This window comes from Anopheles moucheti, chromosome 2 (assembly GCF_943734755.1).
Source record: "Anopheles moucheti chromosome 2, idAnoMoucSN_F20_07, whole genome shotgun sequence".
Taxonomy (NCBI): domain Eukaryota; kingdom Metazoa; phylum Arthropoda; class Insecta; order Diptera; family Culicidae; genus Anopheles; species Anopheles moucheti.
In genome coordinates, this window is record NC_069140.1 from 57617760 (window position 1) to 57644072 (window position 26313).

Here is a 26313-nt window from a genome sequence, read left to right on the forward strand (position 1 = left end):
TGCTTACCGAATTTTCCGGCTCGCTCGGTTGTTTCTGTTCGGCTCTCTTTTGGTGGCACAGCAGGTCGAACAGAATCAACGACCCCAGGGAATGGCCTGCCAACGAAACGCGCCCGTTGAACGAGGGATTACGCTGGCAGAAAAGCGCATACAATCGGTTCAATGATTTTCCCACCGCGTCGATAATGCTTTGGCAGAACATTGGGCTCGTGTAAAACAGAACATCCAGCAGCGTATCGTTGGTAAAGTGACGCAGCTTCGGAATCGAGGGGAGAGTTATCGACTTTAACTTTTCATCCACACCGGACTCCTCCGAGTGCAAGTCATCGTGCCAGGAGATGGGCAGGATCTCAACACGCCCAACATCGCCCCGATCGAACGACGACCGATAGTGACTCTGAACAAGCTGGGCCGATATGCTTCGGAACTCGTCCACTACTTCCTCAACGCGCCGGAACCGTAAATCGCATGCCTCACCGATGCCGTGCACCATGAACAGCAAATGATCGATCTTTTCTGGTTCATCGTCGTCAATGTTAAACTCGTCGATGCCACGCTTCACCACCCGGGGTCTATTCGTGGTGGACGGTACCGGTGAGCTGCCACCGCCCCACGTATCGGGATTTTGTGTTTGCAGAAAGTGCACGATGACGGACGGTCCGTGAAACACGACCGTTTCACCATTCGGGATCGTAACACGCCGATGCCATTCGCCCGAAGTGGCCGCTTCCTTGTACTCCCGTTCGAGCAGATCGGCGACCTCCTCCTCGTACGGTACGAACCGCGAGTCGACGGTTTTGTAGAACCAGGAACATCGCCGTACCTCGTTCGCTGGCCCTTTCCAGTAGACCGGTGTGCGGGTCCGTTCTTTGATCGATACATCGTACCGTCCACCATCGGTGTGTACGATCACCGGCGGATTGCTGTCGTTTTCCACTTCGGTTTCTCCCCTTGCCAACAGGATCGTCATCCCATCTTCGAGCGCCATTGAATCGGCCATAGTGAATGGAGACCACACACTCTTGCCTTCCACCTCGCGCCGGTAGAACCAGTGATTGTATGTCGGACGGTAGGCAATATTGGTGGTGCTCGATTCGGCAATCGATGTGCCCGTGTTGGTGGTCGTGGCATCCTGTGCACCGACGCTCGTTGTGGCCATCGCTGCCATGCTACTGTTTCCGTCGTACGTGTCGTAAGTGCGCCCGGTGTCTCGCGAATATAGTCCTCCGTCCTGATACGCGGACGATTTGAAATCGAACAAATTATCGCTGCTGAATATTGGTTCGTTGGAAGCGTTTTCAATACGGGCCGCTTCCTGTTCACCTTCCTCTTCGTAGCGATCGTTCAGGTTGCTAAAACTGCTAACGTTCGATACGGAAGATGGTGATGCAGCAGTAGCTTGCTTTACTGTATCCTGTTGATTACCCTCAGTTGGCGGTAACAAAACTTGTGGTATTGGCGTCTTTTCTACCGGTGCTAGCACAGCAACCGGTGCCACAACAGCGGGATCTGCGGCGCGTCCGAAGAAGTTAAATAGCGGCACAGATGAAATTGTCTGACCCGTTTTGACTGAATTCTCACCAACGACGACCGTTTCTTCCGACACAATAGTATTACTGTTGAAAAAATCAACCGGGTTTATAGCAGGCGTTGGCTCAGGTGTTGCAAATACCGTATTTTTTGTCTGCTGATACTGTGCCTGCGTGGGAAACGTCAAATTCGCGTTCGTTTGCGATTCTTCAAACAGTTTGCCGGACGTAGCACGTGTTTGTGTAGTACTGTTAGCGAAAAAGTTGGACAAATTATTGCCGTTAGTATCCTGTGCGGCTGCTGGAACAAATGTTGCTTCTTCCTGGATTTGTTTCGTCTGCACCAAGCTTGCACCCGATCCGGAGAGTTCCGGCAAGAAAATGTCTGCCGGTGGCACGGAACCGGGAAAGATTGCAGACGGTTCGCTCAGATTGGAGTTCGGTCTTGGTGGAGGCGAGAGAACGTTTTCGCTCGATTTAGAACGACTATCGACGATAGGTTTGGAGATGGAGCTAGCAATCGACTGAGATGGGTCTGTTCCTAGGAACGATGTTGGGAAGATTTTAGTACTTTCTGATCTGGGTTCTATAGAAGCAACCGCTTCAATTGCCGAGGTTCCAACGTGCAAGGTATCGAATTGATTTTGCACTGATTCAACAGCAAATGGAGCTGAAATTGGCGGAAAACTTGGAAAGGTTGCAGTTGTTGCCGCGAGAGGAGTACTTGCTGGTATATTACAGGATGGTTCTGTTGCAGTTAACGACTGTTGAACGCTTAAAGTACCACCAATATGCTCTGCCTGGTGTTCGTGTTGGGTGGCATACGGATTAAAAACCGATACCTGTGAAGACGGTTTAACTTCGCTGGTTACTGTTGAACCACAGTTTTCCGATTGTTGATTTGAGGCAATTTCTTGGTAGGCCGAAAGTGGCTGTTGTTGTTGTGGTTGCTGAAGTACTGCGAATTCTTGGTATGTAGAAACTGGAACCGGCACGGGCTGTACGCTGTGTTCTTGTAATTTCGATTCCCAACCAAGTGCGGGTTTTTGCAGTTCTTCCAACTTGTCGGAAGCTACCGGAACAGATGTAGTGGGATTAAAAATAGAAACCGGTGCTATCGGTAACTGTGCCGAAGGAACAGCTTCCGAGGTAAAAATGCTCGGGGGAGCAACCGATGACGGCACAATCGGTGGCCGTACTGCTTCGTCCGAATGTGATTTTCCCGATTGTCCAGCAGCCAATGGTGGTGGTTGATGTGGTAGAAACACCGAGCTGGCAGCGGGAGCCACAATCGGTGCGAGTGGATTCTTGTACCGCCCAACACCAACCGCGAGACGCGTTGAGCTGTATGGATTGTTTTTCGAAGAAGATGGTCCCGACGCTGTGGGAACCGTCGGAATTTGTGCTGGCGAAAAAAACACTGGTGGTGGTGGTGTTGTCTGCGTTAATGCCGCTGGTTGCGATGCGACGGAAACCGACGATGCATCAATTCCTACTTCCGGAGCGGGTGTTGTAAAAAAGGAGCTAGCTTGTGTCTGCGATACAAGTGGAGTTGGTGCAAATTCGACCACCGGCGGTGGAGTAAAGAACGACGATGCTGTTCCTTGTACTGCACTATTCAACGATGGTGGAGCTACTGATGTCGCCGGTGACACTGCTGCCGGTATTCTAACCGGAGCAGTACTTACATCGACGAATTGATCAACGATTGATCCACTTGATATTCCACCAGTAAACGTCGATGGTTCTTCCTTTTTCTCACTTCCGAAACCAGGTTTGGGAAGTTTTTCAAGGATGCTGCTAGGAAGGTAGCTAAAAAGAGAAGGTTTGCCTTTCGGAGGTTCTTCCGCAGAGTGATTCGCTTCCGCTAGCTGGGGAGATTCAGAATAAAAAGAACCCCCGATATCAGTTGGTCCTAATGACGGCGGCTGCACTGGCGGAAGTGTCACAGGTGGAACCGTTGGGGTTTGTAATGATGTTGGTACAGATGTTCCAGCCGTATGGGTGGTAGAACTTAGACCGGGGATGTGAGCGTACGTTTTCTTCTTGCTTCCACCTAAACGGTACGTGTTTGATAATCCGGGTGCGGTCGGAGGCGGTAGTGCGGTAGTAGTAGCCGACGATGGCACCTGTTCCGGATTGTAGAATGTTGGTGGTGGTGGTGGCGGTGGCAGTTCTGCAGATGATTGCTGCCCCGAATGTTGATAATCGTGCGGTGCGACCACGGACGGGGGATACGGTGATGGGTCGCACGCGGATGAATTTATTAATGGCCCTAACGACGTACCCGCCGCTGGTAGCTCATATGGGCTGTGCGTACTTTGATATTCCGGCTGCAAACCGTACGCCGATGGGTCGTTAGCGTACGACGCCGCAGATAATGATGACGGTGGGGCCGGTGAATTGCCCTTGATGACACGACTGAAGGTCGAGAATACCGTTGATGCGACGTTCGGTAATTGAGCGGCAAACTGGGCGGTCAGTGCCGATGTTTGCTGCAAATACGATGCTGCCGACGACTCACCGTTGTCTCCGAACTGCCCGGCGCCTGCCCTTGCGTCGGTGTCTTCCAGCTCCTGCAACGGATTGTAGTCGATCGTGGGCGGCTGGGCGAAGGATTGCGGTTCGTTTGTTGCGGTGAGATCGATTTCGCTGAAACTGTCGGTATCCTGTGGTAGCTCCGGAATTGTCCCCGTCACGGTTTGTTGCGAACTAAAGATGGCTGGCTTCGTTGAGACTGTAATGAATAAAATTAGAGAAAAATGATTCTATTACTATTGTTGTTGAATTTATAGTGATTAAGTATACTTTAACATTTTTTTTGTTATTTTTACTAAGATTATGATTTACACTAAACCGTGCTACTAAAAATTGCGCACTGTACGGGACAGTGCGGCAATAACGATTAGAACCGCATACCCTTCACCGAAGGATATTACCTTAGCGCTATTGCGGTGAATAATAATTGCGTTCCACTTTACAGTCGAAGCTTTGCATATCTTATTCTGCCTATAGTTACATAAAAAAAAGCTATTAAATAACACACGCAGGGTTGGAGAGAACGAGAGAAAGCAGTTTTGCTGCTTGACAAGTAATTATTCAATTATGCTAAATACGCTTTCTTCTCTTCATCGTCTCGATGGGGATAGAATTAAAGTTACGCCACAGAAAAGGGTTTCAGCAATGGAATTCTTCCTTGAATCTGCTATCAATACTTCTCCATCTAACACAGATAATACAAAGTAAGTTAAACGCTTTTAACACTACAGACAGTCCCCGAGATACGCTATTATAGCGGACCGCTATAACCCGGGAAAAATCCGCGTAAGTCGAATCCTGGTGCAATTTCGTTTATACCTCAAAGTCACAGAGTCAACTTCCTTCTCTGCATTTGATTTATGCAACGGATCAGGCGATTTTTAGAAAGGTTACAATAAAATAAGCTAAAAACAAATGTTTTATGTGACATAAAAGATATTTTCGACCAATTTTTCAACATTTTGCTTAAATTTTGTGCTATAAACTAGCTCAGCTGTCAAATTTTCAAAAACCGCGTATTTCCGAATCCGCGTATAAGAGGAACCGCGTATCTCGGGGACTGCCTGTATGTGGATATTGTGAATCTACGGTATACGAAAGCGGTATTTCTTTCAACTCACGGACTATTGATAATGAACAAGGTGAGGTAATCAGTTTCTCAGTATCGGTGTATCTTATCGCAACAAACGTCCTAAAAAAGTGTATATGAATCATGGTTAAAAAAGCACTCAGCCAGGAAGAGAAACACTGGAAACTCCAATACAAAATCGGCCTACTACTTATTTTGAAAAGTAAAACCAATTGCGATGGTTAATGTTTCCACACGCGATAAACAAACACTTCCACACCCAGGTTTTTGTAGTCATTGACAGATAGGAAAACCCTTCCCATGTGCTGTTGTTGTCAGTAAAGGTGGATGAATTTAGCTAGTTCCCCTCGTGTCTATTTGGTTGGAGGTCACTCACTTAAAGGTTAGGGATGTAACATAGGTGGATGAGTAACGTGTTTCTTGGCAGTTTTACAGCACAAAACTAATACGCGATGAACGTGTAAGAGTGCTCATTGGGTAAATAACACATGAAAATGACTTCTTGCGCTACATTTTCCCTTTTTGTTTTGCAGCAAGAAACGACCCAGAACCCGTTCGTTGACAAGAACCACCGTTGGTATGTTTGCAGACCGGTGAAGAACCGGACAAAAACAGTTCGTAACATGATCACCTTCGATTTTTCTTCCTCCATACGCCACACATATAATGGGAGATAATTCGGTTTTTAATAAAACATCCAAAATAAATAAAAAAAATCCACATCCTAGCATCGGAACCAGATACGGTACACCGTGTTGTGATTGTAGTACTACTAGAAACCAATCCGGCGGCATAGGTGGCAAACTGATTTGCATTGAATCAATGTCTTTCATTACATTTGGAACAGCAACAGGAGTTTGGAGACGATGACCGTCGGCGATCATCAATTCGGTCACCTACCCCGAACTACAACCACCCCCAAATCTCCCATCTCGTGTGCGGGATGGAATATGAAGTTCGTGCGCTGCATGGTGATCGATTGCGTGGCAGAACAGAATGTGCATTGGATGAAGGTATCGCGCACGAAATTGGGCATCGTTAAAGTGCCCCCGAATTGGATCGCACCACACGATAGGTAAGACAAAACAATTCGCACCTCGCTTCCCCAGAGTCAGTAGGTGTGGGAAAGGGACTGTAGGCTGTGGTTTAAATCGTTCCCCTTATGGCTCAGGCGAGGCATCAACAAGACAGCCGACTGCAATTTTGGTCTCCAGCGTACAAAAAAGACGTGCATTAATGCGGCCTCTGCAAATATTTACCGCCCGGAATCGATAAGATCACCCGCAACACGAAACACATCCCAAGTGAGGTTGGGCTACATATATTGTGTGTGTTTTTTATGTTTCTCTCGTGGCAAATAATTTTTGGTAAACACGAGGCTGCCTGAACATCTTTGACCGAGCCCTCATTAGCGAATGATGTCATTGTTAAATGCTGTTTGTGTGTACACAAATTGGCCGTTGAAATCAGTTTTGACTCATATTGCACACATACAATACAAGTGTCCATAATATGTGGATTATATCGGCTAAATATGGTCGAAAGTTTATTCACCTTCAGGATGTGGACGACCACTTCTTCGTTTGGCATTTTGCCAACCATTTTCAATGTCAAAGCTTCCAATCCGTGTGCGCGGTCGGTCACTGTCACCAACGCCACTGTTTTGCGAAATTTTAATCAAAACAAAAATCGAAAACAGCCATCGCGTCCATATGCCCACGCAATCGTGCACTGTGGTGTGGTGTGCTGCTGCTGTTACTATCGTCTTGGTTTTTTGTTGTTGTCCAGGAGTACCCGCGTACGGCATACTAATCCATCAGAATGCATAATATGTCTTCTACGGAGCTGCGACCGATGCTACCAGGCTTCGGAACCGGCTTTGGGGTTTTGTTTTTATTCAACTATCTTCGAATGGTTTTATGGCACGGTAGGACCCCCGCCATCGTGAGCAGGCGACAAACACACGAAGCCAAAAACAAAACGAACTACAAGCACAGGGTCAAGATCAACACACGGAAGTGAATTATCTTCCTTAACGCTGGGTCGCCTGTGGTGTTATCGAATGGAGCAGCCTGGTGTGATATGGTTGGGTTTCTAATGTTATCTTATTATTGTGGTTTGACCAAGAAGCCATAAGGGTGGATGGAGAAAAAGATAACTTCTTGTAATATACAGATGTTAAGTTTAACAATAAACTACAATAATAATAATAATTTGTCGGCAGCAAGACATTTCGATACAAATTAACTCTCCACTGCAATCGGATAGCAACAATATCGCCATTATGTGTAGCAATTGTCTAGAAATTGGAACAAATCACAGAAACCTCCAGCTGGTCCTGCCTGAATGTACACGAAATTCTTCATCAAACACACGCGACACTGATCGTGAGTTCATTCTCTTTGCCATGTTTAAAGCATTCGCAGCAACCAGAAACGATCGCCCCAACTGGTTGGTTGATAATCGTCTTTTGGAAGTCGATGATGGCCAACGTATTCATTTCGCCATTTCTTTATGCCTGCCTCCATCACACAAAAAGGCACAATCGCTATCGTTTCGCTCGGTGGGCAAATAATAAACAGAACAACCTTTTTTCCTTACACCCTTGTTTTGTTTGTTTGTTGCTGCTGCTGCTGCTGCTGCTTTGCATTCTTTTCTCATATTCGCAAACACATCGGGGCCGGGTTCAAGGAATGCGAGAAGGAACGCTTTTTGGGGTACTGTAAATCTCCTGGTTTGCGATCGCCTCCAAAACGCCTCCCGCAGGACGGTTCCAATTTTGTGACCACAGCTGGACAGCATCGAACATCCACCGTACGTTAGTTATGCGTTCGCAGTTCCCCCCCCGGAGAACAACAAGGGGGAAAGAATTTTGGAGGGCCCCCGGGGAGGGTTACTCTACCCTAGGGGGAGCTGGAACCGGCCGAGATGAAGACGACAAAAGCCTGGAAACGGATACAGCTAGCGCGTAAGGAATTTATTGGTACACAAGCGGGAGAAAAAGCAGGCAACGGACAACGAATGGACAACGATGGGCAGCCAAAACAGAAGAAAATCGTACCAACCGAATAACGCCCAAAAGTACCAAAAGAAATCGGGAATGGATGAAATATTTGTCCGTTTTTTTTTCATTGCATAAGTGAGTGTGTGTGTGTGTATGATATATTTTTTGCTTTCTTTATTTCATTTCCTGATTTCGCTCCAAATTCTTTGCGTGCTCATTATTTTCACGTTCTATATGTGGAGGTTCGCTTGTTTTTTTATTTTTTGTTATCTCGTGCTTTTATTGGATCGTTTTTGTCCACTGGAAGCATTCGTCCAACCCGTTCCGGGATCGAATGTTCGGGTCTCTCGTAAACGTTCCTTAACTACCCCTACACACCAAGGGAAAGGCTAATAAAAGCTCTGGAGCAGCAGGCAGCAAACCGAAACAGCACGCCGCGGCGCCCCTCGGGCATGGCACGCGATAAAATAAGAGTAAAACCAATGCCACGACACGTACAGCAGCAAAAACACCTCGTCCTCGAGACCACTTTTCTGGCCACCACAATCACCGGTTTGGCGTTGGTTTTTTGGGGAGTTTTGTCTTATTCCTTCTTTGGGCTATCCCGCTCAACCCGGTTTTTAATATGTTCTAACTATGGTGTACTTTTTTTTTTGTTTCTTGGGTAGTAAAAGTTAATGATACAAAATAATAATGATTGACAAAACGGAGATAAGCGTACGGCACAATACATGTATTATATGTAACGTTTTTTTTGCACGATTTATTATTGGAATATGAGGTTGGATTTTTAGAGAAACTATCTATAAATATGTATAAATAAATATGTGTTTTTTTTTAAATACAAATAACAAACGTCACTATCACCGATTGAAATCTGAATAATATTCATTATTTTCGACACAATTCCGTGTTTTCCACGTGAAATACGTGTGCTTTAATATCGTGATGACACACGAAATCAAGCTTGAAAGTTCATCTTAAAAAAAATATTCTTCCCGTTTCGAAATCATACAATCGGTGATCCGTAAATCATTCAAGAATGATCGGTCGCATGGTAAAGGAAAAAATGAAAGACAACAATGAACAAAAAGCAGAACAAACTTAACCAAAAGCAAAAAAGCAATTTGTGCAGGCCAGCATATACAGGGAGCCCCTCAATTCGGTAGCAAAAATATGACCGTAGGTTCCTGTTTCTTCCTTCCCCAAATCGGCCCCTCCACAGGTACCACGATAAAAAGATTAATTTCCATTTGGCTCCCGGTTTTCATTTCGGCACGGCGGTACAATTGAGCAGCAATGCTGTACTGCCAAACAGCAATGAAATGTGTTCTCACAACAAAGCAGCAGCGGAAGACCCTCGGAGATGGTTATCGTGTGCGCCCGGTGCGTACAACGGAATGCCAGTGGTAGATTTCTGCATCCCGAGCGTGCCAAGTGGTGTGGTTTTGATTACCATTTGATGGAAGTACCCAGTTGCCCCACGTTTTTGTACGTTTGCTTCTGTTCCTCCGGAATTTTGCTTCACTCCACTAATGTATGATCTAAAGCCACAAAGCCTTTAAAAATCAACGGGCGACCATTTCGTGACCATGCCCTGAAGGGATAGCCCCAAGTTCATTAGGTTTTTGCTATGGTATTTCCTTCTTTTGCCTGCTCCTATCGAGGTTTTTATTCAAATTTACTGTCCCATTATTTATGCCCCTATGTCTTACGTTCTTACGCGATTTTTACGAGCAAACCTATCGACTTTAAGCGAACCGAGGGGTGGTAAATCGAAATGTTCAGAATCGAAAGGAAGCTAATGTCTACTTTCGGGAAAAACTTAAACTGGAGATTGTGGCTTGTCCGACGCTAAAAGGCACACATGCAGATATAGTTGGCCTCATTAGTTGGTCTCAAGGACACTGGCTGGCTCGTGAAGGTGTGGATGGCTCTGGCACCGGCTGTTACTGTGTGCTGCTACTGCCACTAGACGCGGCGAAAGATCGTCAAAATCATTTGCAAAAAGGGGAATCACTAATTTTGTCCTAAAATATAAATATGTGGCCACCTTCTGCGCGTATGGCGTAGTTTTGATTTTCGCTTAACGAAACCAGCTTAATTGTTGCCTCAACTGTGTGACCACGGTTTTGGTGGCTGTATCGACTCCACTGTACCACTGCTGCGGTGACGTCAGCTACGGCAACAGTAACACATCGACGGTCCGATCTTCACCGAAAGGCACTTGACTCGAATTATTCACCGTTCGCATCGAATCTCCATCAATCATGCATGGGGATAGGAAGAGAGACAAACGGTGTACGCACGTACACACGTACAGGACCGGACCCGGTCGCTGTTTGTGACCCTTAGGCACCCATTTAGCCTCATTCATGCTTCGTTTTGTCGGTGGTTCTCGGTTGCTTTTACAAAACCCATTCCAGTTGACCGTGGCCGACCGTGAAACAACAAAATGTTCCACACAGCTCGATCGACTTCGTTAACCGCTTGTACAAAGGGACGAATGAATAACCAGCCGGTGTGCTGAAAGTTTGATCATTGATCTGACGATCAAGAAGAAGTGCCTGCAGAGTCGCGGACAGATGGACACAGATTTGACAGGCGGAGAAATTGATGCTTAAGGACACTTCAGACATGGAACGCCTTCGCTCCATCCATCATGTTAAAAAAAAAAACAAAATCATGCAAAGAACCATTAGCTAGTGAATAAAAACATTTTTCCAATTTCACTGCCATATCTAACGAAATCAATTTCTACGCGGAGAAATTCAGAGCAATACTAAAAATGGAGTACTGACATCGCATGAGTAATAAAATAAACCAAAGGTTATGACTTTGAGTGCTTCACATTTGCAAACATTCTTTTTTCCTCCAACATTCCAGGGCACTGCCACCCAGTACGAGATTACCTTGAAAACTTAAACAATCCATCCAGCTTAAATGTGTGTACTATCGTTACCAAGGCGTTACACAATGCACAGGAGATAAGCAACATTTCGCGAGGAATTCATAGCGGCACGCCAATAGGAACCTCTGTTTTCGAACCACCCTTTTGACGGATTTTCCTTCGAAATCATCTGCTCCTTAACAACGTACCTTTATCGTTCGCCCACACATTTGTATGTAAATGCGCAAACATTGCAATCTTATCAGAGCACTTCCGTCATTTCCCAAGTCCGCCCATACCATTTACCCCCTTTGCCACAGACCACATACCATTACAAATAGTTTTCCGCACCCTGTACGTCGGAAGTTGCGCAACACGTTGTACTTTCCTTTTCCCTCTCTCCATCTCTCTCTTTCTCTCTCTATCTCTCTCCCTCTCTCTGTCTCACTCACCCTCGTGCAATAATGAAATGATTGTTTTTCAATGTTAAATTTGTTATCAACTAGTTGTTCGGAAGTGCCCGTTTGACTCATCTAGGCGTTGTCAGGGCCGTTCCGTGGAACAGTGCCGAAAAGGTGGCGGGTTCCTGGCAATGGCCCACACAGCCCCACACGTTCTCAAGTGCGTCATAGGTGCGAGAAGGAATCAGTTCAGTACACACCCAAAACGAAGCGGCTTCTTGCTACAGCGTGCACGGAAACACACTTACTGTACATATTGTACATCGCGACGGTTCGGTTATACAATGTGACCGCTGTGGGTTTAGTATGTTTCTAGGGTGGATGCACACAACGCGTTAAACCACCGTGTGAAGGACCGAACCCCGTCCGTTCGGCGAAAGGCCTAAAAAAAACACACAAGGGTTATTCTCGCTTACTCTTTCGTCTTTTGGGCGAGAGCTCGTCTCCTTCCTTCGAAAATCCACCCTGAACCACGGCGTGGATCGGTTATACAATATGGAATGGGGACAGAACTCAGTACGGATTACCAAATTGTTCACGCCAGTATATGATCGATCGTCACCCGGACCGGACACAACACACAGGAGTAGTACACGCGTGTGAATTCGAGTGCACAAAATTAAGTTTGAAAAAAAAGCATCACATCCACCACCGTAAAGTGCAGTGAAGTTTGTGTGTATTTTGTTGCTTTTTTGCTTCTTATTATCAATGTGTATCCGTTTTTAAATCCACCAGTGAAGGAGAGCGGTCTCGCTAACATTTAAAGTCTTAAATTAAGCTCATTTCGGCTTGCTAAGCTACACTAAACGAAAAACCACAATTCACCAACAAGCGACGAACCTCGCTTTATTGCGTATGTTCGATTTTAAAAGGGTACCCGTGTAGTTGGTTTTTTTTCTCTTCACTGTATTCCGTTCCGTTGTTCCCTTCGGGTGGTTTTCACGGTTCGTGAGAATTGTAGAACCTTTCACAAATCGTCTTACGTAACGGGCGTAAAGGGAACAGGCTCGGAACAGCTTGAAACCGGCTGGTGGCACTGCAAACACTACCACCGTGCGCCTCCATCGGGTGCATAAAAACCGAAAGCGATGCAACACTGTACCTTCCTTGTTGCACCGGACACCGTGTGTCTTGCTAAAAGGAAAAGATTCACTCATCTTTTTTGAAGCGTTCGATTAAACACAGTCAACACTACCCCCCGCTCCCTAATCGTCACTCTCGTCGGTCACACTCAGACAGCCGATCATTTATTAAAAAGGCAGTGAAGTTGCTTGATGAGGCACGGTTAGCTTAAACAATGCCCACTCACAAGTAAACAAGACAGCAAACATGCAGCATCGGTGGCACTGGTACGGATGCACTACCGTAGAGCAATTAGTCGCTGGTGCTACCACTGAGAAGGGAAGTTGGCTTTAAATTTACATACAAGTGCGACTAGTTTGTAGGGCGAACATTCAGCTGGTCTGGTGAGCTGGTGAGTAGAAATACAATTCTTGCAACAGCTTTAATGAAATAAAAGCAGAAGCTAGCAGGAAACTTACTGCAATTACGAAATGTAAAACTGTTTAGTAATAGAACTAACCGTTTAGTGTCTATTTCATGTACATGCCCTAGTCGTAAACATTGCAATAATTTTCACTTAAACTAAATTATTAGCATAGTATACCCGCTTCTGAACACACTCGGTGACGTTTATTTCGCCATTTGCACCTGCATATTCGCGTTCGCCGTATCGTCATCCCCAGTGTGACAGGCATTTTCCTCACAATCCGTATAACATTCAATCCTATCAGCCTGCCTGGTTGATGATCTGGCCCTGATTAACCAATCATAAGCGGTTGAACTAATCGCACTATTATCAGTGCACACCATTGTGCTGTGTTGTTTGTGTCTCCTCTTTTTTACACAGCGATTGTTTGACCAGTTTCAAATGTGGCTTCGTGTTTAACCACCCAGATGAACCATTACCGTACTTTTTTTCTCTCTCAACTGAAGCTGATGTTGTGATAAGCTTTTGATGAACGAAAAAAAAGGCAACAAAAAATTCCTCACCTGTACGACTTGTTGTAGAGTAATGTTTGTAGAAAAAAAATTGATTCTTACCTAACACAACAATCAAAACCGATACAATGTTTAGTGTATAGTGAGTGTTTTAATATACATTTCGATCATTAAATCACTTTATATACTAATTGTTGACTATTCAACTAAAAATGTGTGTGTATTCATCTCCATTAACCCGAATGCAAATTTTTCGCTCGGGTTAACTCATATGCCAATCAATCATTATGATTTTCCCCATTCAACTTGTTAATTACACGTGCTATTCAAATCAATTAACGATACGGTATCATCTACCGTTTACAAATGGAAGGTCGCCCCTTCCTTAACGGAGCGGCATCACGTGAAGCGAAGAGCTTTCAAAGTCACTGCCGACCGAGTAACCTCCGATCGAGGGTGATCTATAGCAACGTAGATCACATCATCAACAACAACATCAAATCATGTCTAGAATTTATTTTGCGTTACTGATTCTCAGGTGTGAAACAAAGCAACAAACATTAGAACGCACACCAACACCAACGGGTAGCAGCTAGTGGAGGGGGGGGAGGGGTTGGTGCTGCGTGTTTACGGAGGGTTGGTAATTAAATCATTCCACCCAGCACCATTCCAAACCATGCTCAAAACAATTTTAAACGTTTTTCTTTCAAAAGGTCTTGATCTTGATGCACGCCCCACGAACATCAAAATGATCAGTCTCCACCGATCGCGAACCGCATAGCCGTACAGCTATTTACACCGAAGCTCATTACCATAATTCGGAAAACTGGTACGATGAGCTGGAAGTAGTCCCCGAAAATGTGAATCAATCTTATGCGCGGCAAGCTGTGCAAACTGAACCGGTTTTCACCGCAGCCCTGTGGCTCAGTACGACGAAAGGAAATGTAGAGCGCTCTCCGAATGTGGCCTGACGAGGGACACTAACGAGGATAATATAGAACTTATGGTGGCACCCGTTCTCGAGAGCAGATTCGCTTAATTAGTCGGCGGAAAGTCAGCGTAAGCTAATGTGCGTTGTATGTAGGAACGGTTGAGAGCATGCCGAAAACAGCAAACTATATTTTAACTAAAACGCCAGAGCCCGAAATGTCCGCCCGACTACCGTTCATCAGGTTAGACGAATGAGTTTTCGGAATATTGGCACCTTGGCTGTATTTTTTTTTTCTTTCGTGTGGAAGGTTGCACCTTCAAACTTCCATACTTTACTGGCCTTTAAATGGCAATCTTTAACGTCTGTAATGGAAGTGCTGAGTGAGGCAAGCGGAATTATGTAAGGCACTATCTAAGTTTAACAGCAAACAACGTTAATTATTGTCCGCACCTTTTTTGGGAACACCTTCGCAGTTTCCTCCCATTGCAAGACCTTTGAAAGGAGCTTCACAAGTAGCGTTCACCGTTAACTAATCTGTTTTCCAAACTTATGTTTGTGTATTTAACAAAAAGATCGTAACAATTAAAGCATAGTTCTGTCTTTAATATTGCTGCATTAAGGCAAACATATAATTATTACAGGTTGCAAAAGAGAAAAACATCTCGCTACGCCAGAAAAAGTAAATAAAACGATTATTTACATCATAAAGGATTAAAGTTTCTTTAAACGAAACGAATTTACAACACCACCAGGACGACCAAAAGGCTTTCTTTTTCTTCGACTCCACAAATGAACGCTTGGCGAATGAATTCGTGGCGAATGGATGAACGTCAACCCCGAAGCCAAACAGCAACCCCCGAAGGCTCCGCGCACACCATTATACGACCAAAACCCCGGCCGCAGGTGTGGTGTGGGAATGGCAACATGCAGAGCATGCGAGCGAACGAGACAGGCTCTAGCGAACGGGAAGGCTGTGCCACAGGAGGGGCGAAACGGAACGCGAACAAACAGCAGAACAAAATTCCTGCTTAATATCGTTCGCTTTCAGTTTCATTTTAGCACCCGGCCGGATTGGAGGTGTTCCGCGACACGTCCGCAACTGAAATGTGTAGTGGTTGATCTGTTCGTGCCTAAGTCAGTGCGTACAGCGCCACAATCTCCATTCGTTAGTGCACCGATACGCAACACGTGTAAAGTTTGAGATTTGTGATCATATTTTTTGTTTGGCACTATCTGCCCCACACAAGATTCGTCTTCACGTTAATGTGCAATTCGAAAGTCAAGGCTCTCAGACGAATTTGAGTAAAAAGCGCTTGATACTCTGTGACAGATGTACTGTGTACTCAAGTTGCGTTTTTTCTTCTCGGCAATATGTGTGTGTATGTGTGTTTCACGCCCCAAAAAATACAGCAGCGTTTTTGTGAAGCTGGGTCATACTGTGCGTCGACAGAAGAAGAAGAAAAAAATGAAATACCATGCCACGCTCCAGGCAAATGTTAATCTATTTTTTGTTGACCTGGTACACTTTTGCGAAATAATGAAACAGTGCTAACAAACGAGCAGAATATTGGCAGAATTCGGAAGCACAACCGTTGTGGCGTGTTAGTGAAGTTTTTTAAGCGATATATTCGAAATATGATCGTTGGTGTTGCAAGTGATCGGTTGTAGTAGCGTACATACGTCAATGTTGCCAATTAAACGTCACAATGTCAGAATTGAAGTTGCATCTTTCAACTCACCTCCACCGCCTGCTTCGACGGGCAGCATTTCTTCTCGCTGGGGAGTTATCTGTCCTTCTCTTGGTTTTATGATATTTGGGTAGCAAAGCGTGTGGTTAGTGCATAATATCGTGTGAGTTCCCCGTTTTAAGTTCGCAAGATGAGATTCCCTGTAGGCGCAGTACGCGCGTACCGTTTGCGGAGTGTCGGCGCGTTGTGTGTAACCACTGTATTGTTACCCGAAGATAAGCAAAGAAACGCCGAACCTTGATCACGCGGCACCGTTCCGAAAGGGGTGAGGGGTGCGTTTGAGGCAACGTTTCCCACTGCCCCTGCGCTCCATCGCATAACTTCGCACGACACCACCGCCACCGGGAGTACCACACATTGCACACGTTCGGGCGTATTCGATTCACCACACCACACGACAACCGCGGAATGCAATCGATCTACGACGCGTGGTAACAGCAGCGACTTTGTCTCTGTTTTCTCCACATGCAAAAGTATGATCGAGAGCGCCAGCAGCAGCCTTTGGACACGCTGCTCGATCGGGCTCAAACCGGCCGATCGGAGCGCGATCGCGTAGTGAAGCGCGGTGTACACTTGATATGCCCCCGGCCTGGTATCTGGTGCGCGTGGGTGTGCTGAAGCTGACGAAAGCAAGCCCCAGCTGCAATTGACAGTCGGGCATGTCGCACTAGCCGCTGCCGGTTCCTTTCGCATGACATGTACGCGCGCGCGCGCGCAACCAGCGATACTGATCTGATCCGATACAATAGTGCGCACACGCGTCTAGATACGCGCTACCATCTGCTGATCGGTGGTCGCTGCCGTTGTGTTACTTCACCGAACAGTGTAGTTTACGTTTAGACGATCGTAATTGCATCGTCAGAAGGTATTTGTCTTCCGACTGGTGGGTTGCGTTATCATTAACCGCGTCTCATCGGTAGATTTCGCCACAACATAAAGCTTCGTTTTGGCGATTGATTTGTTCCACCTCCCCTTTTTATTCCCTGCTTGCTTCCAGTTACGTTAGCGACTTTTGCATTCCTTTTTCACCCGAACTGGAAGTCGTAAAGTTGCCCATCCGGCTGCGCGACACGTAGTGCTCCGGAGCCCCAAAATCTACCCCAAAATTTCAGCACTTCCTTCGCCAGGCGCTTGTGTACGTGGTTAATCGCGCGATTTTTATCACCGGGGGAGGGGGGGGGGGTTGCTTTCGCCAACCACGCATACCTACAAAACACACACACAGCCATACACACATTCAAAGGAAGTGAAACACGGCCGAGCAAAAATCCTTCTGCTGCAGCGTCCAAAAACCAGTACCGCTGCTGCCGGTTGATCATCAGCCGGAGAGGTGCGACCGGTTTGGTTTTTCGCTTTTTTCTGGAGGGAGAGAGATTGGTTGCAAAATTAACACGACTGTCATTGCCAACTCTTCTGCCTCTTAACAGCTATTCGTTCCCGCCGATATTCGTTCGCTTCTTTCCCGGCAGGAAGCGAACGTAGCACAAAAGTAGTACCACAAAGATATATCTCGAAGAAACAACATTTTTTAAAAAACCAACGACCAACTGTTCATAAAACATCCATCCCCATTTCCCTGGCACAGGAGAACTTCTTCTGTGTTTGCTACCACAACACAGCGAGAATTTCACAGCATCATTTCAGCAGCCAGCAGCCTCCTCGTTCCCGACCGGGAAAGGATGAGCGTGAAATGAAAGCCCACGAAAAGTCGCGCATCTCGCCGTATGTTCCGGAACCATTTCCAAAACAAAAGCCCTACACACACCCTATCCACCCTGTACAAAAGAAATGACCGTTTTTGGACAACTACAACGGGAATGCCCATACGGTTGCACGTTACGGTACATTCCACCGCGTTTAACAGCTCTCCTCTGGTAGGCGAACATAAACAAAACTACACATTGGTTTTGCCAGTGGGGAACCATGCTTTCATGGTTTTGCACTTGGCGAGCCCTCAAGTGGGCCAATTTTGGGACAATGAGTGTCGAAACAGGGGTATGGCGGAGCGAAGTGTGTGATGATGAGCAGGACACCGAACCACGTATGGTAAGGACGGTGGCTCAATTACCGTGGGCCCTCGTCTCTTACACGAACACGGGAGGTAACCGTTTCGGGAGACTTTCTTCCTTATCAACGCGCCCGGAGAGAGTCCTTTCCGTTGGCGGCGGATATTATCTCAGCACACTTTTACTGCGCTGATGGTTAAGGTTTTTATTTTTATAAAAACAGAAGAGAGATCGAATCATGATCGGCAACCGGTTCACTGGTGAATGGTAATTTTTCGATAAAAAAAAAACACAAAACCACCCATATCATATGATGACGCATCAGGTATTGGACGAACGAAACATGGCCAATTATATATGTTGTCCGGTTCATCGTCCTTATTTGCAAAAAATATGTGTTTCATACATGCTTCACAGGCAATCGCTCGAGCACGTACTAAACCATAGTGTGATAAATTCCATTACCGAAAAACAACATTACATCGCCATACGTTGACTTTGAATTCCTGCACCTGGCCAAAAAACAAATGTCCTCCACCCTAGCGATGAGAAGCATTTTGCTGTGTTTCCCCTCTCCCCCCCCGACAAGTTTCGAATTTGAGACTGGGCGTGTGAATTGTTTTCATAATTAAGGTCACCATTGATTGGTACGGAGCCGGAAACTCCAAACGTATACCCGAGCGGTCCGTCTACAATGTGCCCCGCCGATATAAACCAGACAGACAAGAAAAACACATGCTGCGGCTGAATGCAATAGGAGAGATTGTATCCCGAAAACCACACATCCAGTCTGGAATTTTGCTAGCAAAGCCCGGACCGGTTTTTAACGAAACGAGATGATCCTCGTCGATCACATGTTCGGGTGTCTGTATCAAACTCAAGTCTAGTGATCTAGCTAGTCCGTCGAAACCACCAGAAATATTTTGTAGTAGAAGTTTATGCAGTTTTCCGACATGTTTTGCAAATGATTTCTTAACAGTTGCAGATAAACCATTTTAATTACTTTACCATAATGAAAAACTTTACGAAGTTCGTTATGTTTAGGGCATAATGATTGAATGTCATTAATTGTCACTTTACAAACAACTTCGTAGGCCTGGACTACATTTTGGGGCCGACCGGTGGCATGATGGTAGCAGCGTCGGTCTTTACACGAACGAACCGGACCAAAATCCCATCCGGACCAATGCCCCGTACGCAGGACTTGACTATCTAACTACAGGTAAAATAAAGTCACAGAAAGCCAGAAATGGCCTCTTGAAATTGTTATGCTGGTAAAAAAGAAGAAGAAGAAGAAGAAGAAGAAGAAGAAGAAGAAGAAGGATTTCATTTTCAAACGACTTTGAGTTTATGCTACAGAAAAGATATGTAAAAGCCATGCGATTCAACTATGGTAGAATTATGTTACCACCATTTTATTAAAATCAAAAACTCAGCTTTCCCCTTACTATATGATCTCATAGCGGTCGGTCGTATTTTTTACATCAAAGAGCACTTGTCCAAAACATTCAGAGAGCGTCCTGGAAGTAGACGAGCTACTCAAATCATTTCGATTTTCACTGCTCACCCTTCATACCACGATGAGAAACATCATCCATACAGAAGAAACATGCAAAATGCATTTGAAATTAATATTTCTCTTCTCAAGGACACATCAGCACTACCCATGGCCTGTCCAACGGGGCCAGAGCCGTATCTGCGTCACCGTTCCACCGCCGGGCACCACCACCGATCTTCTTTCACGATCGGTGGAAGTAGCCGACCGAGCCGCATATACATATTTTGTGTGTACATTCTTTTCAACACCTCTTCACCCATTTCCCATCGGTGCGGCTGGGTTGCCACCGTTTACGGATCAGCCACAACAACAACAGCCATCGACAGCAAAAAAAAAACACACCCATACACACACACACACGCTTGTCCTTACGTAACCGTCTAGCGGATCATTATTATCGCACTTTTTTCCACTTTTCTGCCGCTGTTTTGTTTGCATCGCATCCACCGAGAAAAGATCAATTACATGCTCTCGGCGCATACGTTGCGCGTCGTTCCATGCGAACCGCCTTCAAAACAGCATCTGTGGGAGAAAAGCCCAACCCGCACCGGAGGCTTTAGGGGGTAGCCTCTTCGCTTAGCCATACGTCTAGCAGAAAGAACGAGAGAGAGAAAGAGCTCTTGTGCGTTGACCGTCAGCGGCCACCAACCGTGTTCATTTACCATCATGATCAGCCGCATAAACATTGAAACATGCCAGCAAAAAACCGCCGCTTGCGCTCACAATCACATTCAGGCAGTTTGCACCCTTTTGGTTCGTGGGAGAATTTTTTTCACTCCTCTTGTTTTAAGGAATTTTGTATACCTCCACGCACGCCTCAATGTACTCCGTGTGTCCCAACTCTACAACCCTACACCCTAGCAACATCCACCGGCATGGGGGGAGGGTTTGGCAAACGGCTTATGGCAGTAGTGTGAGAGTACTGGAGGCATCAAAAGCTCGCTCCTTGTTAGTGGGCCACAAAGTTTACCCAACAAGTCATTTTTGGAGAAGAAGATGATGATGTTGAACGGAGCACATAAGATGCCGGACTTCCATTTGAAGAAAGTTAGCTATTGGCTGGCGGGTAGGTTAATTCCAAAGGTTATCGTCGATCACCGATGAAACGAGCAAAGGGTTGAGGAGCAACTCAGCGTCAGTGAAGAGGTCAGTCAGGTCAGGCGATGCTCATGTGTGCAGCCACAAAACCGTACTTATCGCAAAGACGTACACGCAAAGTGTCGTTCGCGAGCAACTTAGCAGTCGGACGGACCCACGTTTAGCAGGGGCCGTGGGTTTTGTCTGCATATTAACGATTGAGCAGTCAGGAATTCGACGCAAGCCTAGACATAAACAGGGAAACGAATTCCAGACGTACCATTGTGGGTACCGCAATCGCATGCTTTTTACTATGTTTCACTATTAAACTAAAGCCAATCCTCTGGTTCATTTGGGTGACTCGAAAACTTCATTTGATTAACTATGCTCGGTCTGTTCAAATCTATACCTTTTCGATTACGTCTGCAACCAACGAAAAATGATTACGACAAACGACAAGATCCTTCAAATCCGCCCTACATCTGTGGGATGGACTGCATGGCACTGCAAAACCTACTGACCTCTTCGAAAACTGCCCTCGGTCGGGGGATCCCAACACGTATCAGATGAACGAGCTAAGGGATCGAATGAACAGTCGAATTCACAACGGATTACCATCGAATATCTCAAAGGGTCTTAAATACCATCACCATCATTTACCATCCAGCGGTGAGTTGCTTTCTGTTGCAGTATACCGATTTGATGACCTACTCCAATGAAATACGCTTGCACTGTTCACACTGGGGACCGGTTGGGCCGGTCAAATAGTGCAATCGACTCACAACGCGTCTCTAAAGCACGCCCAGATTGGGCCGCTACAGCTTGACCATCGGTGATTCAAGTCACGGTGATAGCTAGTAGCCATGGCAGACCAAGTCCGACAAAGCCAGTAGAGACAAATAAGTTAGAACAAGTTTGAACAGAGTAGGTTTTGAACATCTTAGGTTATATATAGTACTACAAAACCACTCTTAAAAAAAGGCCGCATAAATAAGAAAAAAAAACTGTTTGAACTAACGATCTTATTGCATATCTGTTAGTAAAATAACTTTAGCATCTTTCCGATCTGTAGCATTTTTATTGGACAGATAGCCATAAAAGCCATCATGATATCGACCAAGTTTGACATCATCAAAACAAAAGGTCAAAAGGTTTGGGCACATGGAGTGTGGATGATTTCTTTTACTTAAAACGGCCATGCTTTTGCGTAGCGGATACTGAAGATAAGATCAACACTTTTAAATACCACTCGTCCAAACAAACCGAACTGCAAGGTTATAAGGCAGTCCTCCGGATGCCAATCTCGGCTTTTATTGGTCGAATATAAAGAAAAAATATCAAAACATGGACAAAGCTCAAACCCGATGCCCGAAAGGAGCCGGCACATATGTCGCACAAGATCCAGCAGCATCGAGAAGATTCGCTTTCCACAACAAAAATGATGCCAAAAAATCGATCTGCGTTAGAATTTATCCGTGGCAAGTCGTGATCGTCTCCTATACCGTGCGCCGAATGCCAATTTGATCTTCTACCCCCCCCCCCCCCGATTCCCTATTACCGCAACTGCTCCATAACCCTCAACGCAACCACCACAACAGAAAACAGTCCCTGCTTTTCCGCGCGTCTGCCTTCGCCTGCCGACAGCCCTCCTCCCCCCCATTTGGATTGTGGAGACCGGTTTTTCGGGGGGACTTTTTCGTATCATTATTGTTCGAGACTTGTTGTGTGTCCACCGCCAGCGTACCGGCTCTCCACGGGGGCACACACATTCGCGCGACAGTGTTTCAGGTGCAGCATTCGTCATTCCGTCCGGGTGGGTTCGCGATGTGGCGAGAGTGAAGCGAAAACTTGTTTCCACTAAATAGTCAGCACGCTGGCACGGGTTACACCCTGTACTACGGGGATACGGACACCCGGCCACAGCGCCAATAACTGAGCAGCAGCAGCAGCAGCAGCGGCAGCAGGTGCCTAAGACTAACGCTGGAACATTGTGCTGCTAGTTCGATTCTTGTCCTCTCTGTTATACATCATGACACCAGACCATGACGGACCATGCGCAACAATACTGAACAGAAATTCCCACAAAAACCCCGCAAACTGCCGCAAATATGGGCTATTTACCAAGTTTTGGAACGAAAGAACACGCAGTTCTATGTGCTTTTTGGTTTGTCTAAAGCAGAGTCTATATTCAAATTTAATGTGCTTACCAAATGCCACCCATGGCACACACAAACACGTGTACGCTACAGATACAATGAATGGCTCACCATCACCGGATGGACTGCACCCGAAGGAAGGTGACCAAAGAAACGTGAGTTATATCACACCGGCCTTCTTCCGCTGTAAGGGACGACACGACGGAAGCACTCCCCGGGCCACTTTATTTACCGCCTTGCTGGTGAAACCTTGCTTTCGGGGCCACATGATACCACACCAAGTGTCACACCGTGAAAGTTTTGGTCGGTTTTTGCGTCCCACAAATCCGCTAACGGTGTGTTCCTGAAACGAGTTCAATAGTCACCGATGCTAAACTCTGTAAAACCAAAAAAAAAAAAGAACTCCACCACATTGTGTTGGTCAGTGTTTCACGTCGCGCCGGAGCATCTTCGCAGGCCACCACGGCACACGGCACGTAAACGAAACCACCGGACTAGCTAAAATGTGACAATATACGACATGCATAAAAGCACCTTCATTTGCAATGCCGTGCCGCCCCTGCTTGTGCTGCTGTGCAAACTAGGCGTCCGCAGAAACACGCCGTCAAACGTTAGCGGAAGAATTTAGTGTAACCGGACGGTTACTCAAACCATGAAACGTTTGGTACCGGTGGTGGCCATCCATCGTGACCAAGAAATAATGTGACAACCGCAAGGGTAATTCTACAATCCGTGGTTATATTGGTCCGGCGAAGGTGCGGTTCACTGGTTCTCTCTTTTGCTTACGCTGGGCCATTACAAAGTGACGATAAAGCAGTGTGGAATTGGTCAGTTTTGGCGGACAGTTGTACACTAAATCTGCTATAAATATGCTAATAATGGACGCGAAACCTAGCGCGAATCGATCACATTCAAACATAACACGAGCTGAGTTACATGCGTTAGAAATTATTACAATTCTGCTGCTTTATAATTACACTTCCAGAGGAAATGTTCAAACACACGAAAAATATTTTATTTCACCCAGTTACTCCTTTCAATTAATTAATTCTGACCAAAATTCGCCAGCACTCGAGCGCGCAATAAATCTCTCTACTTCATCATCTTTATGTTTTTTTTTAAACGTTGAACGATTAACAATTTTTATTCTTGCGTGTTGTCTTGCTTTGAACACTATGAAACCCCCTTTTTTGGAGTGTGTTTCTTAAAAGGAAATTCATAATTACCCCACAGTGAAAGGAGCAACAATCGAGATGTCAATTACAAACGTACGAACGAAAGCGAACCGTTTGTTCAATTATTCAACGCCACTGTCAGCTGGCGCTCGATCAGGTGACTGGAGTTAATACATACGATCGATGTAACGCCATCAGCGGTGTTAACCCAGATCCACTCAAACTTGCTTTATCTGTTGAACTTTTTTTCTCCACCGCCTCACGTTCCCGCTTACGCTTAAGCTACACATCGTGTTGCCAGTGAAGGTCACGACGCCTTTCACTGGGCGTGCTTGCGCTGGTCATCAAACAATCTCGTATAGGAGTCTGAGCTAGCTCTGCTTCACCGCACTGCTCTCAGTGAAGCTTACTCCTTATTGGGGAGCGGATATAGGTCGTTCAAGTAGAGCCGTCGTTGTTGTCGTGGAATAATAGGCGAGAAAAAGAAAGTTACGAGATAGCACGATCCCGATCACGCGTCAGGATTGCGAACTGGTACGTTACATCACCCCCGTGCCTTGATTGCAGAATTTGTTTTTATCTGTATATCGTTACATTACGTCAAGTACGTTGCATTGTTTTATTGCAACCAAAAGAGTATTGCAACCCACCGTTCCTGCCTTTCTAAGGCAACGGTTTAGATACCGATACCAGTACAGATGATCACTGTCGGATGATCACAAGATCGGACGGACTACGCAGGGCATTCAATTATTGCAAGTAATAAACCCGTACAACACTCCTGCTTTCTACTAGTGATGGGAATTTCGTTCTGAACCTACTAGATTCGTTCCGTTCCTTATGTGGAACGATCGTTCCTAGGTGCATTAATTTTATACCCTTGTTTTAGAGAACCATTCCAAAAACCAATAATGGCCATTGGAATGCCAATTTCGCCATTCTCATAGGCGAAAGCTGTCCTTGTGTCATGATAGCGTTGTTTGTACTTCTAAGATTGGATTCTGTAAGGAATTATTTTTTTTGCGAAACTGGGCAAATATTGACTGAACTACAGAATAGATAAACGGTAAAGAAATTTTAACAAAACATTTTCAAAAGACATTCAATGGTATTGTTTAATATACGTCACATTTCTGATATTTTTTTAATAAGATCACTCGATCTTGACATTCCATTCGTTTCCTTACTTCTTCTGTTTGTTTGTTTTAATTTCTTTCCTCTGTTGAACGATGTTTTCAGAGTTGTGATAAAAAATGATCATTGATAGTTGCGAAGAATTCATAGTAACAAATTAGATTCAAACCCCTGGTTGGAACTCCAAAAACTGTAAATGAATTATACTAAAATGTTTAATAATGGTAACGAATATGTAAAATCCACACCATACAGGATTATTCTAGTTTTCTCGTGAAAGCAGGTTCAACAAAAAATGAAACTTTCCCATCACTACTTTCTACTATAGAATGAGTTATTTGATCCAGTACGGTTTGTTTCGCAGTGACATACACACACACCGCTAATGGAAACCTTTACGCTATACCATTGTGCCAATCCTACAAAGAAAACAAGACAAAAGTCACAATACATAATAAAATGGCAAACATTAAAACAGCCAACCCTAGCGACTTGCCGTCGGTGTCACCATTAGGATGCAGCATTCTTCCACCCCGCTTATTTAAATGAGAGCAGCACGATGACAAATGTTAAGGGGAGGGGGGGGGGGACAATTCACTCGCTCAAGAAGGAACACGCATAATTTCAAACGCAAATGAAGAAACACGCCAAAACACCAGTAGGTGCTTCATATTTCACACTGCAGCACCCACAACGGTGAGAGAATAAATAGCACCTCCAATGGGGCTCCCTGACCAAGCTACAAAGGTGTCACATTTTCATAGCCCAACAAATCAACACACACTTTACAGATCCGATTCTACCCCTGATGGCCTCACGGGGAGGACCATGCACAACCGGTGTCGGTGGCTCATTGGTTACCGCGAGAATGCGAAATGCGTGTATAATAAAGAAACGTTAGAAGGTGTATGAATCGCGTAACATTAGTGTACGTACGGTACGGTGGTCACCTGCGAAGAAGGTTGACGCAAATTCTAAGCCCATCAATTTCATCTCTAGGCCATGGCTGAAAGGG

The 26313-nt window shown here is 45.5% G+C and overlaps 1 protein-coding gene across 1 annotated transcript in view; it reads right to left on the reverse strand.

Annotated features, from left to right (window-relative positions):
- Nucleotides 1–26313, reverse strand: part of LOC128309845 (mucin-5AC) — a 41399-nt gene that overhangs the window by 1474 nt on the left and 13612 nt on the right. The window contains exon 2 of the mRNA XM_053046327.1: nt 8–4266. Coding sequence (XP_052902287.1) covers nt 8–4266 — 4259 coding nt within the window. The remainder of the gene's footprint in view (nt 1–7; nt 4267–26313) is intronic.